The sequence below is a fragment of the Falco punctatus genome (assembly GCF_963210335.1).
Source record: "Falco punctatus genome assembly, chromosome: 6".
NCBI classification, from domain to species: Eukaryota; Metazoa; Chordata; class Aves; order Falconiformes; family Falconidae; genus Falco; species Falco punctatus.
Window position 1 is genome coordinate 14030282 of NC_137585.1, and position 18867 is coordinate 14049148.

The 18867-nt window shown below is 36.6% G+C and overlaps 1 protein-coding gene across 5 annotated transcripts in view; it reads right to left on the reverse strand.

The window, feature by feature from the left end:
- Positions 1 to 18867, reverse strand: part of ATXN10 (ataxin 10) — a 142788-nt gene that overhangs the window by 55054 nt on the left and 68867 nt on the right. For all 5 annotated transcript variants that reach the window (XM_080393369.1, XM_080393368.1, XM_080393370.1 and 2 more), the window contains exon 10: positions 2768 to 2831. In XM_080393369.1, the coding sequence (XP_080249495.1) occupies positions 2768 to 2831 (64 nt within the window). The remainder of the gene's footprint in view (positions 1 to 2767; positions 2832 to 18867) is intronic.

The following is an 18867-nucleotide window of genomic DNA, read 5'->3' on the forward strand; positions in this document are numbered from 1 at the left end:
TAATAAAGAGCTCTTTTAACATCTAACATGGCAGTCCAGCTTCTCCTGATGAATTGCATACTTTAGGTAATTTTTTTTTTTCTGTCTAGAAAAATACAATTTTATCACTTCTACCACAAAAGTAACATTTTTCTTTGGAAAAATTTGTATGTGTAATTTGGAGGCAGAAATTAGTAAAATGTAGAAAATTGGTATATCAACTCTGTTTTCAGTAGAAAACATAATGACATCTTAACAGTAGAGCCTGGGTGTCTCCAAAACAGATAAAGTTCAAACAAAAATGTACATCTACAAAGACTTTGCAAAGAAACCTAAGAAGTTCTTATATAAAAGGAATCTGGATGAAACTTTTTCCAGTCAGCTTTATCCAAGGAGAAATCTGAGTAACACAGCCTGAAACCACAAAAACAGGCACTAGAAACAAGAACGTAAAGAGAAGTTTCTGGACATGACTCCCCAAAGGAACTGTGGCTGAAGAGCTACACTGAGCTTTCCCTTGCAGCTTTCCACATCACCTTGGCAAACTGTAGCACCACTGAGTGATCATATTCAAATTTCAGCAACTCTCTCAACACCCGGCTCAAGAGCTGCCTAAATATTTCCTTTTAATTAATATTACTTGAAAACAGAAAAGAGACAAAATATATTCACTCTGGATCACAAAGTTATAACAATGGAGGCAATTTTAGGATGTTTCAATTTTAAGCAAGCAGGCTTTCAAATCTTAGTAAGACCATTGCTCTGGTTTGCAAGCATTACAAAATGGATTTGTGCCAGACAGGACTGGGTGCACAGAGGGAGGAGAGAAACAGTCAAATCTCTTCAAAGGAATGTTGTGCAATGGAGTCAGGTACCTACACGCTACTAAGGACTTGGTTTGTAGCATCTAGAAGTAGAACATGCTGCAAAGCAGATAGAAGTAGAAACAAGATACAAACTGCAAACCCTTCTGCTTCCCTGCATAAAGACATACGAAGAACACAGCTGGTGAGGAACATCAGAGGCAGGAGAGAAGCAGGAAGCGTTAACTTCACGTAGCACAGGATCACCTGAAATAGCTCTAGGTCAAAACAATAAACACAGTAGTAACCAGAAGCTGTGCTCAAAAAGCTGATGGCAGCAAACCATCACAGCAGGCTAGTCCCTGGCTCTGCCAAAGTGCTACTTACTTTTTCATACACCTGAATACTGTACGCTATGGACCAGTGGTGAAAGCTCGTATTAAAAGGTGTCATTATGTCTTTAAAACCCAAGTAAGCAAAGTCTTATCCTCTGGTAAAAAAATTATAGTACAGCCATAAAATGTCAGCCTGTATCAAAAGGTATGAAGTTCCACATTGCTCAAAATGCAGTAAAGGTTCCCATGATATTTTATTTTCATTTCATTCAAGATTGTAAATTGCAACTCTACCCTTTGAAGGCCTCAGACTTGATCCTCTTTTACTAACGGCTAAAATGAAGGATTAATCTTAGAAAGAAATTCTAAAAGTTGTTGCACAGCTGTGTTTTCCAGCAAAGGAAGAATAACTCAGGACCAAAACTGCTTATGAGGTTTTCTCAGGGCTGCTTTTCTGCTTAGGGAAAGGTTACTTCCCCTGCCCTTCCCACCACATCCAGCATTGCCCCTTACAAGAAGCAGACTGGGGAAGTACAGCTCTGCTACTCAGTGCACTGTCAGGTCTCCAACTAAAGGAACAGTGATGAACATAAAAACCTTGCACTTAAAGCAACAAAGTGAATAACTCAGAGGATACTTAACACCCATAGCTCCTCCCCCCAGACTGTTAACATTTTGCTATCATCTGTCCCTACATTATTTTATCCTTTTAAGATATATTAATATGCAGATGTTCTCATAATTGTGTGCTGTGGAACATGTAACATTTTCACAACTTCTATTTTGTTTTTATGATACCTGTTAAGAAGTGAGCTTTTTCTGACAAATTAATTTATAAAACCTGTTTCACGTGTTCCGTATAAGAAAACTGACATTACTCTGGACAGGAAAGGCATTTGATTTCCAGATGCACTTACCAGAAACTTACAAGAAGCTAATGATTTGATGACAGAAAATAGTCACTCACCCACTGAACACACCAGCAGGATTACTATTTAGTTCATGAAGAGATTGGTAAGTCTGCTTAACAACTGTTTATCTTCAATATAAAGTTATTTCCCTCTAATAGCAATTTATCTTGGAAAGTCTCTGCACTTAAACCCGAGGAGAAAAAATCCCGAATATGAAGCACAATGTCATTTATATTAAAATCTCCCCAACATATAAGTAATCTGCATCATTAATTCTCTCAATTATACACACTTTCATCACAGCTTGCTGGCCTTGTCTCTGTGCTTAGAATAAGTTCTCCAGTCAGATTTAGTAATTGTATAGAATTGATGGAATACTTATTTCAGTCTACTGAATAGATTTCAGTTGAAGCAAAAGCTCCAAGATCTGATGCAATGACCAAACACAGTCTTAATTCAGATTTCTATCACAGTTAACTCTTTGAATTGACATTTGTAGCCCAGTAATATCATTTTAAGAAGCTGAATAACCACAATTCAACTTCCTTAGAATCCAGTTCCTGAAAGTATTTTTATGAATTTGCTCACTTCTGAACGAAGCGTTTAAATACAACCTAGAAACACATGACAAGTTAGACTTAGGTACCAAGTGAAAGCAATGCTGGCAAAAATATATTAAACCCCCACAACTTTTCTTATGAGTCATCTTCCGTAATTAGAATTCTTTTGTAAAGGATACAAGGATTGTTGCTATCCATGCTGCAGTTATCCAGGATCAAGGGGATGCCGTCTAACTCATAAACCTAAATACAAACAAAAGATTAATTTAATGGATGTCTCAACAATACCAAGTATGTTTCCTGCAAGAAAAGTGCAAAAATGTAACAGGGATGTGTGTTTCATCAAAAATATTAAACATGTTAACATAAATTGCAGAGTGAATCTGGTATTAGCAGTAAGTATCACAAAACAGTAACACCAGCGGACAAAAATTTCACACTCTTCCTTCATTTAGCATGTGTTTGACTGAGGTATTTTCTGTGTCGTGCTTCTCGCACTGAGCCAGAAAAGCTGTTTATTGACAGCTCATGCTTGCTTCCAGAAGAAAGAACCAGAAAAAAAATGGAGTGAAAAAATAGGAAACTAAAAGTTGAAAAAAACCTATAAACATGCACACAAGTTAGCATGGGGCCACATGTCTTCTGTACCTTCTGGATTTATGCAAACTTTAAAAGCACTGTGTTACCTGTATGTACCTAAGCACAAATTCTTTATATCAAGAGCCACTGACTTTTTTCCTTTAATAAGGTGTTCATTATGTTATTAGCAAACTAGCAAAGATGAGATCTGTAATTTTTTATTTTTGATACATATATACACACGTGAATTCCCAAATCACACTAATACATTTGTGTGTGTGGATAAGATAATAATATATAATCCTAATAGTCATATGTACATAACACACCAACACTACCAAGAATTCAGAAGCTGATGTTAACAATAAATATGTAGCATGATTATCTTAGTAAAAGTATATTCCATAAGAAATTTATCTAGACTTCTAAGGTATACTGTAACACCATACATCATCATGCGTATTTATAGCTTTAGATAGTGTTACTTATTTAAATGAAAACCTGTTTTAAACTATCTGCAAAATTTCAACCTTGGAAATATTTTCTTAAGACGTATAAGCTTTTTTTGTTGTTGTTTTTTTTACATTACAAAAGTAGTTTTAAAAAGACTTCCGAGCATAAAGATTGTTTATATTCTTATAGTGATAGATTATTTACATTGTTTAAGCCACTCCAGATACAGTCCTGGGCAACCTGATCTGCATTTAAGCAGGGGGGCTGGACAAGACATTCCCCTCCAGAAGTCCCTCCCAGCTATTCTGTGATAGCAAAACCGTACTTGTCCAAATCCCAAATCATTTATCCCCTTAAAATTTAATTTCAAACCAAGAACTGGCAAGCAAAGCAATTTAGACAGAATGTCAGTTTAGGTTGTGGCTTGATGATGGGATTCTCTCTTCCATCTTCTTTGCCCAAAATAAGATGCTTTTTTATGTACCATGTAAATCAACAAATCATAAAGTTTACACTGCAGGATGAATCAGCTTCCCAAAATGCAATTTGTATGGCAAGAGAGGAAAGTTGGGTAGTTGGAGATTTAGATGGGAAATCCAGAATAGACTATTGATCAGTAAAACTGAATTCAGAGGCAAATCTGAGCACTCTTACAAGCTCCATTTCATATAATCTTGTTGCAGAGTCTCAAGCTATAAAATGAGAAGGTAACAGAGATGGATATACAGACAGGCAAGGCTTACATGTAAAGAATCAGAGATCATTGCCAGCTTTTAATATCTAACTGGCACACCTGTGCTAACATGCATAATTATATCTACATAAAATACAGTTAATAACACAAATTTTAAAACACCCATTCCTTCCACAAGATTTTCACATTTTCTCCACAGGTCATGCATCATTTATGATGTCATACTTCAAACCTTGAACAAACAGTGACCTTTCACTAATACAATACTTCTGCATGCTTGGGAAACGTTAGTTCTTTGATTTTCACACTGTAGTCGAACTCTGATATGCCTACAACGTTGCTTCCTATTTTCAAAATGCTGAACACTACAAATTAATCTAGATTAAGCGCTGCCAACTGAAATAAACCATGCAATCTGTTCCAGTTCAATTCAATTCAGTTCATTTAACAGAGTAAGCATGCATTTGGGGAAAATAAAATTTTAGTTAGAATCCACACATGCTTCAAAAAGTTACTTCAGGAATATGATGAGACTCCTTCAAAGTTAAGTGGAAACAGAAGCAGCAAATCACAGCCTAAGTGATACCTTAATGTAAAACCCAAACGTCAACTACCACTGCCTTACATACCCACTGAGAGTCTCTTAACATCATACAATTAAACTGTGCATATAATTTGAGCAAGTTAGGCATAGCTTTTGTCACCATGATGCCAGCTTTAGTATGTCACCTGGGACTTACTACACAGTGAAATGAAGCAAGGAAAAGAAAGTTTACAACAAACCCATCCAAGACAAACCTATATACTTCCTAGAGTGACCTGTGAGGCGAAAAGCTCTGATTCCTGAGCAACCACTACTACAGAAGTTCCAGTGCATGTCAGCTGTTTCTGTACCACCAGTGATCCACTGAAATAGCATTTTATGGTAACCTAAAATTCATGCCAGTGTACTGTAATGATCTGGGCTGCAACGTGAGCTACTCTGGAATTGCTCTACGTGTAGCGGCGCCATTTCTGCAACAAAAGTGCCACAGATAGTCAAAGGAAGGAATCACTGTCCCCCAACCAGGCTGTCCCACTTGCATGCTGAGTCTCTCTCAAATCTCACTCTCACCTGCCTGTAATCTCCCATGCCAGCAGATTTTGTACATACCAAGAAACCATCATCCTAGGTCTCAACTTCTTAATATACTGCCCAATATAAAAAAGTTAGTGAATTTTTCCAACTAATTATTGGCCTCAGTTTTTCCTTTGAAGAGAATTATCTCTGAAATGCAACAGTATAGAGCAAGGCAGCAGACCTTTTGCAGGGATCTTGTGCAGGACTTGGGAAAGAAGTCTACTGCACAAGTCTCAAATAGGGCACAAAAATATCCTGGGAAGAAAAATATGTAGTGGTCGGTATGAAATTCACTGCAATTCATTCAGATTTTAGAAAACATTATAGACAGAACCTAAGCAATAGGGAAGTTCTGGTGTCTGTGTGGTAAACATAATTACTCACATTGGCCTGTGTTACAAAAGGTCACTAAACCTTTTCTTCATTTACATTACTGACAACATAGCTGGCCAATAACATGGAACTGCACTGTACTGTAACAAAACCACGAGGTATTTTCTTATGAAGAACTATAGTGCTTTATTCTGAACTATGCTGAAACAGTAAATGAAGCTGCAACCTATGTGTAGGCTGAAATCTCAACTGCATTTAAGTTAATTACAAAAGTTACCTAAGACAAGTTTAAAATTAAAAAAAATACAGCTCTGGACTACTGATCTCTAGTGTTTTAGTCCAGTCAGTACCAAAATCTTCACCCTAATATTATGCTGTCAATTTCTGAAACTGTATTCTAAAAAGCACAAAACAGAACATTCAGCATTCAAAGGCAGGTACCAGTCTCTGCCAGTTAAAAAAGGTGTTTTTCACAACACAGTTTTATATTGCTGTCCGACTTGTTTTCTGTACTTGCCTCTGAAACATAACGAAGATTGGTTATCATGCCAGTGCGAAATTTAAATGCATTACACTTAAAAAAAATAATGCCTTCCCCAGTGACAAAGCAACTGCTAGGTTTTTTTCTTTTTCTCTGTACATTTCTGTAAATTTCTGTACATTCTCTGTAAATTTCTCTGAAATTTAATAATCTATTTTGATTACTTAAACCAGATGCTAAACAGAAGCCCATGTAGGCAGAGAAGCTATTTAAAAAAGAGCTTATGAAGGTGACCAGCCAACACTATATATGCCCACTGCTCTCATGGCCAAAGAACAATATAGGGTTTTACTTGGATGGTCTGGGACACGTCAATCCTGAGGAAAAAGCTATGCTTTTTTCCTTGATAACCAATGAAAATATTAAGACCAGAATTAAAGCTTTTAAGTTATCTTACAGAATTCACATTTATTGACCAATATATAAATAAGGTCGCTAGCATAATTAAGGATATTTGCCTGAAGAGACCTACTTCTGATAATCTCCTGGTATTTTCTTATGAAGTTCACAGAAGTAATTATCATTAACACAATCATTCAGAGCAGAGCCCAGAAAAAGTATATAAATTAACCATAGACTGTTTCTTGAATCTTTCCCTCTAGCAGCAATAGAGCCAAGCTCAGGGGTAAGAATGCAAATTCTCTGAGCATGACAGTGCTTGTTGCTCAATCTGCGTGCATCTAGTAAAATGCAACTACAATCTCCACGTCCGGCAACTATACAGACTGTAACAGAAAAACTCCAGCAAAAATGATCTCTTCAAAGAATCATTAACACTTCAGGCATTAGAAACATTACCTATTACGCAAAACAACCATTACGCCTTTAGATAACAACAGCTTAATCATAAATTATCCTTCCACCAGAATATGACCAATTCTCAGTCTTGAACTGATGCAGAAAACAGAATGAGAAATATATTTGTTTCAGTCCCAGAAATACCTCTCTTTCTTAGAAGTTTTATTTGGTCAAACTATAGATAAGCAAAAGGAAATGAGTTCTCACAAACAGAAGTGGACTACTAACACTTGGAGTAATCCATGCTAACACTTACTCTTCCTTTTAGCTGTTGCTGGTACGTACATCTACAAATAGACAAATTTCTAGTTTAAAAAGTGGTTGGGGGCAGGAAACACATATGCTAGAGAGAAGTGAAAAAACAGGAACAAGCAAGAACTATTTTTATGGAAAAACTTGCAGATATGACCTTCATTACAGATCACCTGTTTCCTACCAGAGTAAAAGTCATCTCCAACAATGATCTTTAGATCTGGCGTATTAACTTTCAATTCACATTATGGAACTTGAAAGAAAAAAAGGTTTCTGGGAGAACAAAACTGGCAAACCATATTTTTATGGACTTGGCTCCTTTACTGCATTCTTTGCAATGCTCCTAGTTCTGTCATACAGCTAGAAGAGTTGAAAAACATGCAGGTAGCAGCACATGGTTCAGAGGTGCAGGTGTGCCAGAAGTCAGCTGTAGTTTGCAGTGGATCAGGATTAAGCTGCCACTACCCAACCTCCTCGCTCAGGAGCACTACTTTGTGTTTCTCATTTACCCATTTGCTGATTCTCATAAAGCACAAAGTAAGAGTACAACAAATATTTCTGATACCCATATTTCTCTGACAAATTTGATTAAAACTGGCTAATGGATACAAAAGCTGGAAGAGGTGAAGTAAAGGAGAAGGGGAAAAATAACACAACTGGGATGGCATGACCACAGTAAAAATAAAGAGTATATTAAATTGCAGAAAACACATGTATCAACTATATTTTCTGTTTTCTTTTAGTACCCCACATTACTGAAATTATTACTTTTCAACATACTACAAGAGCTGAATCATCAGGATACTAACACCCATCTTTCATGAAACAGTACCATCCTAAACTGTATCAAGAGGAGCATAGCCAGAAGATCAAGGCAAGCAATTATTCTCCTTGATATTCATTAGAGAGCAACCTACTCAAGCGGCTGCAGCTACGCCATGCAAAGAGAGGTTGAGGGTTTTTTTTTTAGCTTGGAGAGGTTACTAAAAAGACAGAGCTGCTCTCCTGACTCAGGTTCACAGTAGTTTAAATTGAGAAAATATGGTCATAAAAATGAAACTGAGAACGTTCTGACTGGATACAAGGAAAAAATTTTTTACTATGAGGATATGGAGCAGGTTGTCCACAGACATCACGGGATCTCCATCTCAGAGTTCTTCAAAGCTTGTCTAGAAAAGCCTCAAGCAACCTGCTTTGAATTCAACATCAAGAAGGAGGTCTCCTGAAATCCTTTCCAGCCTGAATGTGCGCGTCTAAGATTTTTTCATCTTTCTCAACAAAAATGAAAGGACTAAGACCATGGAAAGAAGCATAAGTCCATTCGTGTCCTCACATTAGTTCAAGACCAGATTCTTTCTACTCTGGTAAGAACTCTTCTTGGTTATAAAGCTGGAAAAAGTTGTCAGAAACAATTTATCAGAGTATGTAACAAACAGAAACAGTTCTAGAAAAAAACCCCACACTATTCTTGCCCATTGGTGGAATAATCCTGCATATTCACTGACTTCACATGACAAAGAAATCTTAAAATAATTTGTATTTTTGATGCCAGACCATTCATATAAATTCATTCCCATTTATTGCCTGGGAGAAAACAAAAAGGATTCCTCAACTGTACAAAGTAAGACAACTTTGGCTTTCTAGAGTAAAAGGTAAGAATTTTGCACAATCAAATATACTGAAGAAATATCTGGGCTGGCTGGGAAGAAAGTAAAGGAAGGGATAAAAGTAAGGTCTAAAACCCACATCTCATGCGAAAACCAGCGAACGCATAAGCAACATTACTAACCTATGGCAGAAGCTTGCTAGTGAACACAGTAACCTTTAATCAACTTCAAGGAAAAAAGTATGCTCTATTATCTAAATCCAGGAGCACAAAAAGTAATGGACTTAAACAGAATGGTCACATTACATGTTCATAAAATATTTTTAACAGCAATGGTTAGTCAAGCACTGCAATACACTGAAACACCTGTCTCAAAGACTCCTGCAGCAGTAAGTCTCCACAAATGACCTGACAAATCTTAATGATGAATACTCTAACCAGTCCTGCTCTGGACAGGTAAATAGTCAGAAACCTTTTGAACCCCTTCTGTCTCTAAGTTTACAAGACCTTCTTAGAAAATCATACTAGAATGAATCATGCCAAAGAAAAGCGATGCAATGAAATACACACTGGGGACTTGTTGCCAGTCTTTGTTCACCATTAAAGGTATGTTTAAATCTTATTCCTTCTGAATGTACTACATGAGGACTACATGACTATGTAATGACAGATGTATCCTTCAAGCCTGCCACCAAACAAGCTGACCATCAAGAGTCAATTTTCCTACAAGACCTGCTCAGTGAGATAGGTAATTAGGAATTAGACATGTGAGCAGAATCCAGCATTCGATTTGAGGAACAGAGCAGCTTAATAAGACCAGGAATATATCAACTGGTAAGGTTCACAAATTGGCTCCTCTGCAGCTGTGATGGTACTGAAAAAAATGTTACTTCATTTTTTTCATTTGTGAGTCTCAGTTTTGGTTTATTTTTTATTTTTTTTTTTTTCAAACAGCAGAAATGACAGGAGATACACGGGAGATTATACTTCAAAGGACAAAAGAACACTTTAATCCCTTAGTGCTAGTGGCTTCCTAGGTCTACTGCAGACTACAAGCACTTTGGCTTAGAATAGAGGCAGCTGTGGCTTGTGGCAATCAAGTCTATTATTGGAGCTCACCACATCCTGCAGATCTACTGAAATACTTGTGGACAGAGACTCCTTTCTCCAGGACATCACAGCAGACTTGCTTAGCTAGTCTGAGAGCTCCTTGCACCAGTGTGAATGACTTTTGAGAACTAATAGAGATCTTTATGCCCGTTTCAGCCAAGGCAGTGTCCCCAGAATACTCTTCCGCCTACTCTGCTGTTTAGGTAAGCATATATTTAACATTTTAATGTTTGAAATTCAGAAATCATGGCAACAAAACTTGTTGCTCCTGCTACATTGATTTCAAATGTATTCTCCCTCTTTCAGCATTATTTCCTGGAGAGACACAAAGTTTATTTCAACTCTCCCAAAAGAGGTGACCCTTGCCCTCTTTTTTGGCTATTAAAAATTTTAGAAATAATAAAAAAATAATCTTAGAAACTAAAAGTGGAATTCTTTCGTGATGTCCTAGAACTCTCTGAAGAGAACTGGTTAGAAGATGACAGTTTTGGCCTTACTAAGGGGGAAGGGAAGAGAAGAGAAGACAAAAGGTACCAAGCACACAATCAGGCCTGAGCCAAAACAAGCAGAAGTTAGAGTGTCCAGCTATGAGTAGAGGGTAACAAGCCATCTCGATTGTTGAATAATTTTTTCCACTAGTCTTTCCAAGAGCAAAACACAGGAGTTTCCAGCCATTGAGAAGACAACATAAACACTTCAAAATTCAGAATAGATTCCCACAAGAGACAGTGACACAATTGGTTGATTTGTTTTTTAAACAGTTCAGCTTCCATCATTCACTTATGTACAGTTCCTCAAACAGAAGCCACTTTTCCGTAACAAACAGAAACTGCTATGAGGAGCAGGCTCTTAGCCCTTCTTAGGTTTAGATCTGCTACTTAACATGGATGAAGTAAGGTCTGACACAAGACAGATTTTGCTTGAAACACACAGTATTTGCTCGTGTAGTCTTTGTCTATCCTGGCAGCAACAGCAAGAGAAAACAATGGTGCTAAGCATCATCCAGTATTAAACCCCTGTGCTTCCTATCAGTTGAATTTGTACAAATTTGCATCACAAGAGTATATGTTTCTCTGCTAGTCACTCACTGTCTTGTTCTCAGTCCCCTAAAACCAGTAATTGGACAGCTTTGAGTTGCTGATTTCAAATCATTGCTATAAAAGAGGTCCTTTTAATTTTTGGAAATTAAGTGTAAAGATTACCCATGTGACTAGAACTGGGCTGAGGATACAACTTATACAAGATCATCAACATTTCAAAACTATATTTTGTTCCAAAGCAAGACTTCAAATTACTCCAAACTTTGAAATAAATACAGATATAAAGGCTGATTTCAGCTGTTTTAATCACCATTGCAACAGGAAGTTCCAAGCCATTCTGGCAAGCTGCCGCTGTTTTGGTGGCTACAGTATTTCTGTCTTCCATGTCAAGCTTAACAAAGCATTTTAAGCATCTCTCAATTAAAATGAGGGACTTCGTTTTGCTGGTTGTGTGTACTGGTTTTCTTTTGGGGTGGGGTGGTTTCTTTTCTTTTGAGTTTCACATTTTATATTGTCGTTGGAATAGCTTTTCTTCTAGAAAAAAATTCCAGGCATTCCATAAAATATCCTGATTTTGAAAATCACTGATATTGACAGAAAAAAGATTACCACAGAACGTTTCTGTTTATTTCCTCATTACGATTCTACACGTGATAACCCACTCTTCTAGCCAAAAACCAGCACAACAGTCTTGTGACTCTTTATTAACATCCCCGCTCGACTACTCACGCCAACTTTGGTACTTCACTTCTGCCCCAACAGCCTGCACACCTGCTTTGCTGCTACCTTCTCTCAACATTCCAATTGGTCCTTGAATCCCAGTTCAGCTGAAATATCTCCCCAAAACAGCCAGATGCTTACAACTTAAGAGTAAGTGGGAATGGAAAAGGAGGAAAAGCAATTCAAATTCACACCCTCTTTTGATGAATACACACCCTCACTGCAGCCACGTGTCATCACTCTCCCACATTACTACAGTATTCCAAAATTGCTTCCACTCCCAACGTCAAGGGACTAAAACTCTTCCTTGGAAACATCTGAATTCAGCAAGAAAAACTAAATGCCAGTCAGATATTCTGCACTCTGATGTCTTTTGTTGTGTCCAGCATTACTTAGCAGTCTCTTTTATTTCACTTTAAACGAAGGATTTAAAAAAAAAAAAAAATCAATGTCGGACATATAAATTAATCTGTGGCAAAACCAGCAACACAAAATACTCTAATAATTAAAATAATGTGTGAGAAAAGACCTAGCATTATTTCAAAATGTATAATGATTGGTGCATTTCATGGTAAAGTTCTGCAGCTAAATACAACAGCATGCCACACTGAATTGCAGCGCTTAGAGTGCAGCAACAGACTCAAGACGGAAGCCAAGTACCACAACCACCCAAGTGGTGGCAGTTTCCATAATTCCCCAGTTTCCTATTGCAATTAAGTGAATTTAGTAGTGATAAAAGTTTTTAAGGAACTGTAAGGATCAAGTTATTATGTTTATATAACCCAAATTTCAGAGCCAAGGATGGGATGGAAGAAAATTAAAAAAAAAGGAGAAAGCTAGTAGGCTCCAAGACTGGAAACAGCACAGAGACATTATTAATGGCATTCACTAGTCTCTTTTTTCACACTCCCTTGTACACAAAGCTTCCAAGATTTTAGTGACGGGTCAAAGAACAAACCATTAATTTTCTAGTACGTGTGTAAAGGATGTGCACTCTGTTACATGTTAAGTATAAAACTAACCTTAGCGATAATTAATTTTTTCACTAGGTTAAAGCACAGTAAAACAGAGCAAGTGTTTCAGGAAAGGACTGTAAAATGCCTTTCTAGAACTCTACAGAAATTGTAAATGGCAGACTGCAGGATCCAGCTGACTACTAAAGCTGGAAGACAGTTTAATGGTATTTGCTGCTTGTGTTTTAAATCAGGCCAATCAGGGAAGCCTTCAGAAGGCTTCAGCCAGCCACACAACGCCATTGCTTAATGCCGCAGTAAATAATACTTCTCACTGAGCAATGCCAACTTCACACTCCAATTTATATGAAATGTTATGTTTTCCGAGAAACACATAAATAACAGAACTATGGTCTTTTTGAAAGAAACACCCCCCACCCCAATCTTGCAATTACAATAACTGTTTTGTTTCAGAACTAACAGATATGGTCTCAATTTACTGCAGAGCAATACGTACAGCCTACTGGGGATGGTTTCAAAGGAGTGTAATGCAGGTGCAAATCAAGTCTTGCATCAGGAGGAAAGAAGCTTTAGACATACACTGTTCTACTGAGGCTGATTCGTATCTTCTTCCCAGTAACTTTTTTCCTTTGTGGTACCTTCAAGTCACAGAGTATTCTTCATCCAAAACAGAACAAGTGACATGTCATTTCAAATACACAACCAAAGCAAATACACTTACTTTCATTTTTCCAAAATAATTAATTGGCTTCCTTTTTATTCCATAATCTGTACAAAACATCAACCCTGGTCTATGTTTCCCTGGAAAACCCTTTACGTTTCTTCCTCCAAGTAGTTTTATAATCAAATTCAGCACATTTTTTATGTATTCATTTTTTTAATGTATTCAATGCTCAGTACATAAATAAATGTAAATAAAAAAACGAAACAACTTTCACTGTTTCATTATTCAGGAAAAGTAAGACAGGGTTGAAGTGTGCAGCTTCATAATGAGGTCTAGGTCCTCTTTTAAACATGATCAAACACTAAGCTCCTTTCTTTCACAAGCTCTGTACACTCAACTATCAGTTTCTGCCCATGTCACCTAGAAGAACAGTGATCAAAAGCTACCACATTTACTTCATATGCAGCAATAACAGATTGACAGACTGGTGCTGGGGTTCATGTATTTAAGTTTCTTATGCCTCTTTTTGCTATTATGATTTTGTAGAAAGCATTTACTGCAAAGTAAACCAAACTGTTTGTAAACAGTATCAAAAAGAATAAATTACCATAAATTAAGTAATTATAAAATAAAATAACTTTTGGTTCAGTTTAGCATTGTTTGCAAGTCAGACAGTATTATTTCTTCATGACTGAAACAATGCCACAAACTACTTCAGCAACATTTTTACTGAGATTAGCCACACAATTCATGAATAAAAAGCCCTCAATGGTTAAGAACTTTGCCTGAAGAAGATACTCTCTTGAAAACAGAATATTGCAGACAGGCTAAATGATTTCTCACATGTTGAAATCAAATGTTAAAAGAAAACAGAAGACTTTCAGTGTCGTATTTAAAAGATTTTATAGTATTAATGCAAGGAAAGCTGTGGCATGAGAGAAACACTGTGCAATGGAAAAGGTGTTCGAATACGTTGAGAGTCTATATTCATGTTAATCAGTAACATCATGTGTCTGTTCTCAACTTATGGCACCCTGTGAAAAACAATTGACTTTCAACAAATGTTATTTTATAAATTTATTTTTTTAAATAAAACTGATTTCTCATTATCTGTGTCTTATATAAACTAGTAACTTGGTGAGAAATAGAAATGTACTGATGAAGGTGTTTTGAACTGCCAACCTATTGCGGAGTGACTAGCAGCACCATATGCTAATATGAAACTTTGAAAATATCAGTGTATGGGAAGATGACAAACCAGCCTTTTCTGTCATTTAAAGAGAAAAATATTAACCTAAGGATTGTCAACCAGTATAGTTGCATTAAGGTGTTATTCTTTATCAGCTTAACTAAGTAAGTGGGGGAAATCCCTGTGCACAATACTATTCAAGCATTTAACTTTCCTCACATTGCAGAACAGAAAGGGTTTTACTTTATTTGGGGTCTTTTTTACACCTTTTACACAAACAGACCAAATCTTTACCATTCCAGGATTTTGCTAATAATGGTGTTTCATTTTTAATGGAAAAAAAAGTTTGAATGCTGCTATTTTTAACGACTGTTCATCATTCTTGATACATTAGCAAAAGGGGTTGCTAGTAACTGCAGTTAAAAATAACTGCTAGCGCTCCCCCACTGACAATCATTACAAAGCATGATTCTGGCAGCATGAATTTTTCATAACTTTTCCATTATAGTTTTGGAAATTCCCAAATTGCCAAACCGCAAAAGGATTCAGAAAGCAAACCAAATGATACTCTAGGTTACAGTAGCGTAATAGTACAGTACCTGTCCCCTTGCAGCAGTTATCTACAAACATACCAATATATAAGAGCAAAATAAATCATTGTGCCTTACACTACACCCCCATGATAGCTGAGAAAAATCAGTTATTAAGTGACACGGGCCACTTGTTCCATAACCCAGCTGTATTTTGAATTGCCATTGCTGACTCCAATTGCCTATCACCCAGATCACCTTTTGACAAACAGATAAAACTTATACTTAAACCTCTCCTGTAGGCTGAGAGATATCTGTGTTTTGAAACCCATTTTCAAGGAAAACAAACTACTGAAAAAGTTAGGAACTAGAAAACGTCATGAGGTTAATACCAGAGCAGGGCACAGCATCTTCAAAACCCCGTGCTGCAATTCACAAAATCTGCAAATGAACTTGCAATGAGTTGTCAAAGGTTGACCTATACAGAAAGTCTTTGAGGTGGGGGTCTCCGTGGACCAAGCCAATGGGATAAAAGGTCTAAATTCCTCTTACTGTCATATAAAGTAAGTACGTGAATCATTACAGGTGATGCAGAAAAGAAGGTGGAAGGAAAAGAAATATCAACCTCATCCTAGGTGAACAATACACTAGTGCGGTCTGAAAGCTGCAACAAATCTGGGTCATTCCAAATCATTTCAGCAGAGCTTCTAATTGCATCAGGAGAGATGCAGAGATGAGATGCCAGGCTTCAGCACTTGCTTGCAGTTGCCGTTTCTTGCTGTAGTTTTCAGACGGTCCCTGAAGGGCTGTTGACTCATGATGACTAGCACTCCTCTGGACAACATTCAGGAATGGTTTGGTATGTAGTATAGGCTATGAGCTCTATGGGTAGATGTATGGGAAACTGAATTCTGTGATTTGATTCTGGTGGGGGCAGATTAAAGTGAAGGAAGAGAAGCCCATAAAGGAGAATGCTGTCACAGGGATGTGAGCCATGCCAATTTTTGCAAATTGCCCTCAAGGCTAGAAATGGTCCTTAACACATTTTACTAGCTGTACCCACTAGGGACTGGCCCAGCCCTCGTGACATTGATTGTGTTTATTTGCTGATGATCCAAGACTTACAGAAAGTTCAGCAGTTACTCTCTACTACCTAAAATTCTAAGAATACGCATTTTCCTTTAATGATTCACCAAGCATAACCTTTGCACAGGATCAGATTCGCTTATTAAGATAAATTTAGCCACCTTGTTGAGATTAAGATCAACTTTACATTTAGAAAACACAAGAATCCTGATGTTGTGATTTATATGTCTATAAAAGCCATATATTTAGTATGCATGATATACAATAACTCAGGTATGCATGCTCTAGCACTAAATTTCATGCTGAAAGCTTGCTAATGCCTCAGGCTATTGAGCGAGATGATACATGAAGCTGTACATAAGGAGACTGCATAGTAGTTTCTTAATTTACCTCTAAGCTACAACTACCAGAGGATTTTTGAGTATTTGTGTCTCAGTGTCTTGCAATCTGGTAACAACTACTGCAGATACTATGAAAGTAAAATTCCCAGCTTCTAGCTGAACTCATATATTCATGATAAAGAGAATTCTAATTTTTAAATTTGTAAAGATGTGGTTTAAATTGTTTTAAAAAATCCATAATAAATGTATCCTTTCCATATGGTCTATTTACATGAAAATAATATTGTGCAAAACAAGACATGCATATATATCCTCAAGCACTAAGCTGTTTATAAAATTTTAAATGTTCTGTTTAGCTTTACTTATATTGTTATTTCCTTTCTTGCAACAGATCATTTATTTGATTACAGGTCTGTACCTATAAAGTTAAGGCTGCAGGTTCTAACTGAGAACTAGAAAGAGTTCTTGTTTCAAGACGTGGTTTCATTACTCTACATTAAATATGTATACACACCATGTTATAAAACGTCATTAAAGGAAAACTACACAGGCACAGCAACTCTTCCTCGTGAGTCCTTTAAAGAAAAAAAGATCTCATATGAACAGAGCTGGAGGGTACATTTCAGTAGCTGAAATTTGTACCAAAATAAATGCAACCATAAAATTAGAAACATTTTTAAATGATTCTTGCAAGTCACTATTTTTTATTTTTTCTTTAAAGAACAAAGAAAACTTCTATAGGAGTTTATTAATAAATACTGTTTTCTTTGAAGTTGATTTTCAAAGGGACAGGTCGACACTTTTATAGAAAAGCCTGCAGGAGCAGGTTGACAGTAATGGTGGGTCAGAAGGTGAGAGGAGTAAAAGCATTGAATCAGAACCTCAATCAGCTGCCACCAGATTGATCTATTGTAGGGGCATTAAAAATGACATTTTTACTTTTAAAATTAAGAAAGCATTTTTAAGCTTTTTTTTTTTTTTCCCTCAGCAGCTACATATCCTAAAAGCACTTTCAAAAAATGCATTGAATGGTGAGGCGCTCTCGAAATTGTATGATTCAAGAGCTTGAATTAAAAGGTGACACTCCCAACCACCAAATACTCCAATTGGATTGCAAGTTCTGGAAGAACTGGCAGTAGCTAATGCTCTCTCAAACTGCATTAGCTTCTCATAACTGGAGTTGTCAGGAACAGGCAGAGCTGAGACAACTAAACAGACCTGGTTGGAAAATATCAAGGTAGTGACATCTAATTAAGTTCAAGGGAACATAAGTTAGGTGCAAGTTCAAGCAAACTTCCCAGTTTATTATTAATTTTCAGTGAACTGTTTCCATTTTTGTTGTGGGTAAAACATTTACTTTTTAAAAATTATTTCCTTTTTTTACTACAATACTGAACAATTGCCTGAAATAAAGCATTTCAGTATTTCCAAAGCCAAATGCACAACCTTAATTTTGCTTAACTAAAGTGTGAAAGGATTTTTAGAAAAGCTGGAGACTGTCCTAGGGAAAACTGCAAGCCCTGAACAGCTCCATGGGTAGCACCACTCCTTTTCTAAAAGGGCAGGAAAAAAACTGAGGTAAATGTTGCCGTGTACCCTTAGTAAAACTCAACAGAAATGTTGCCAACCTCAAAATGAATTCACCGAGCTCCGTAATTGCTGATCATGCTTCTTTTTCACGTATATATTATGTATTTACATTAATGTGCATTTTTATATATTGCATATGTGCACAGGCACCTATATATTAAAATAGATATAAATAGATATAAAAATATGCATATGTCTATATATATAATTATACAAATTACAGATCATAAACAAGAAAATAGCCAATTTCTGTTGATTATCGATTTCCCTATTCTCTAGGATTACGGAAAAGATTCAAATGCATAAATGAGAACAATGAACAACAAGAACAGAACACCATCTTGACAGAAAGGCTGTATTTGCTATTTCAGAAACAAATTGTTACAGGTGTGTGGGTTAGTGCTCAACATACATGCAAAACAAAGTAGGGGTCTCTTCTGTACCTCCTCAGATTGCTAAACTTTTACACCTACAGGATATTTATGGTAAGTAATATGTAATCATTTTGGTGGGTTATTATATTGAACTTCAATCTTACTTTGCCTTGCAAAGAATGACTTTGGTCAAAACCATCCTTTATTTGTGTATCACAACTGCCAACAGTTTCTATACCTATTTTAGCCATTTGGAACCTGCACACACAGTTGTTTTCTCTCAAT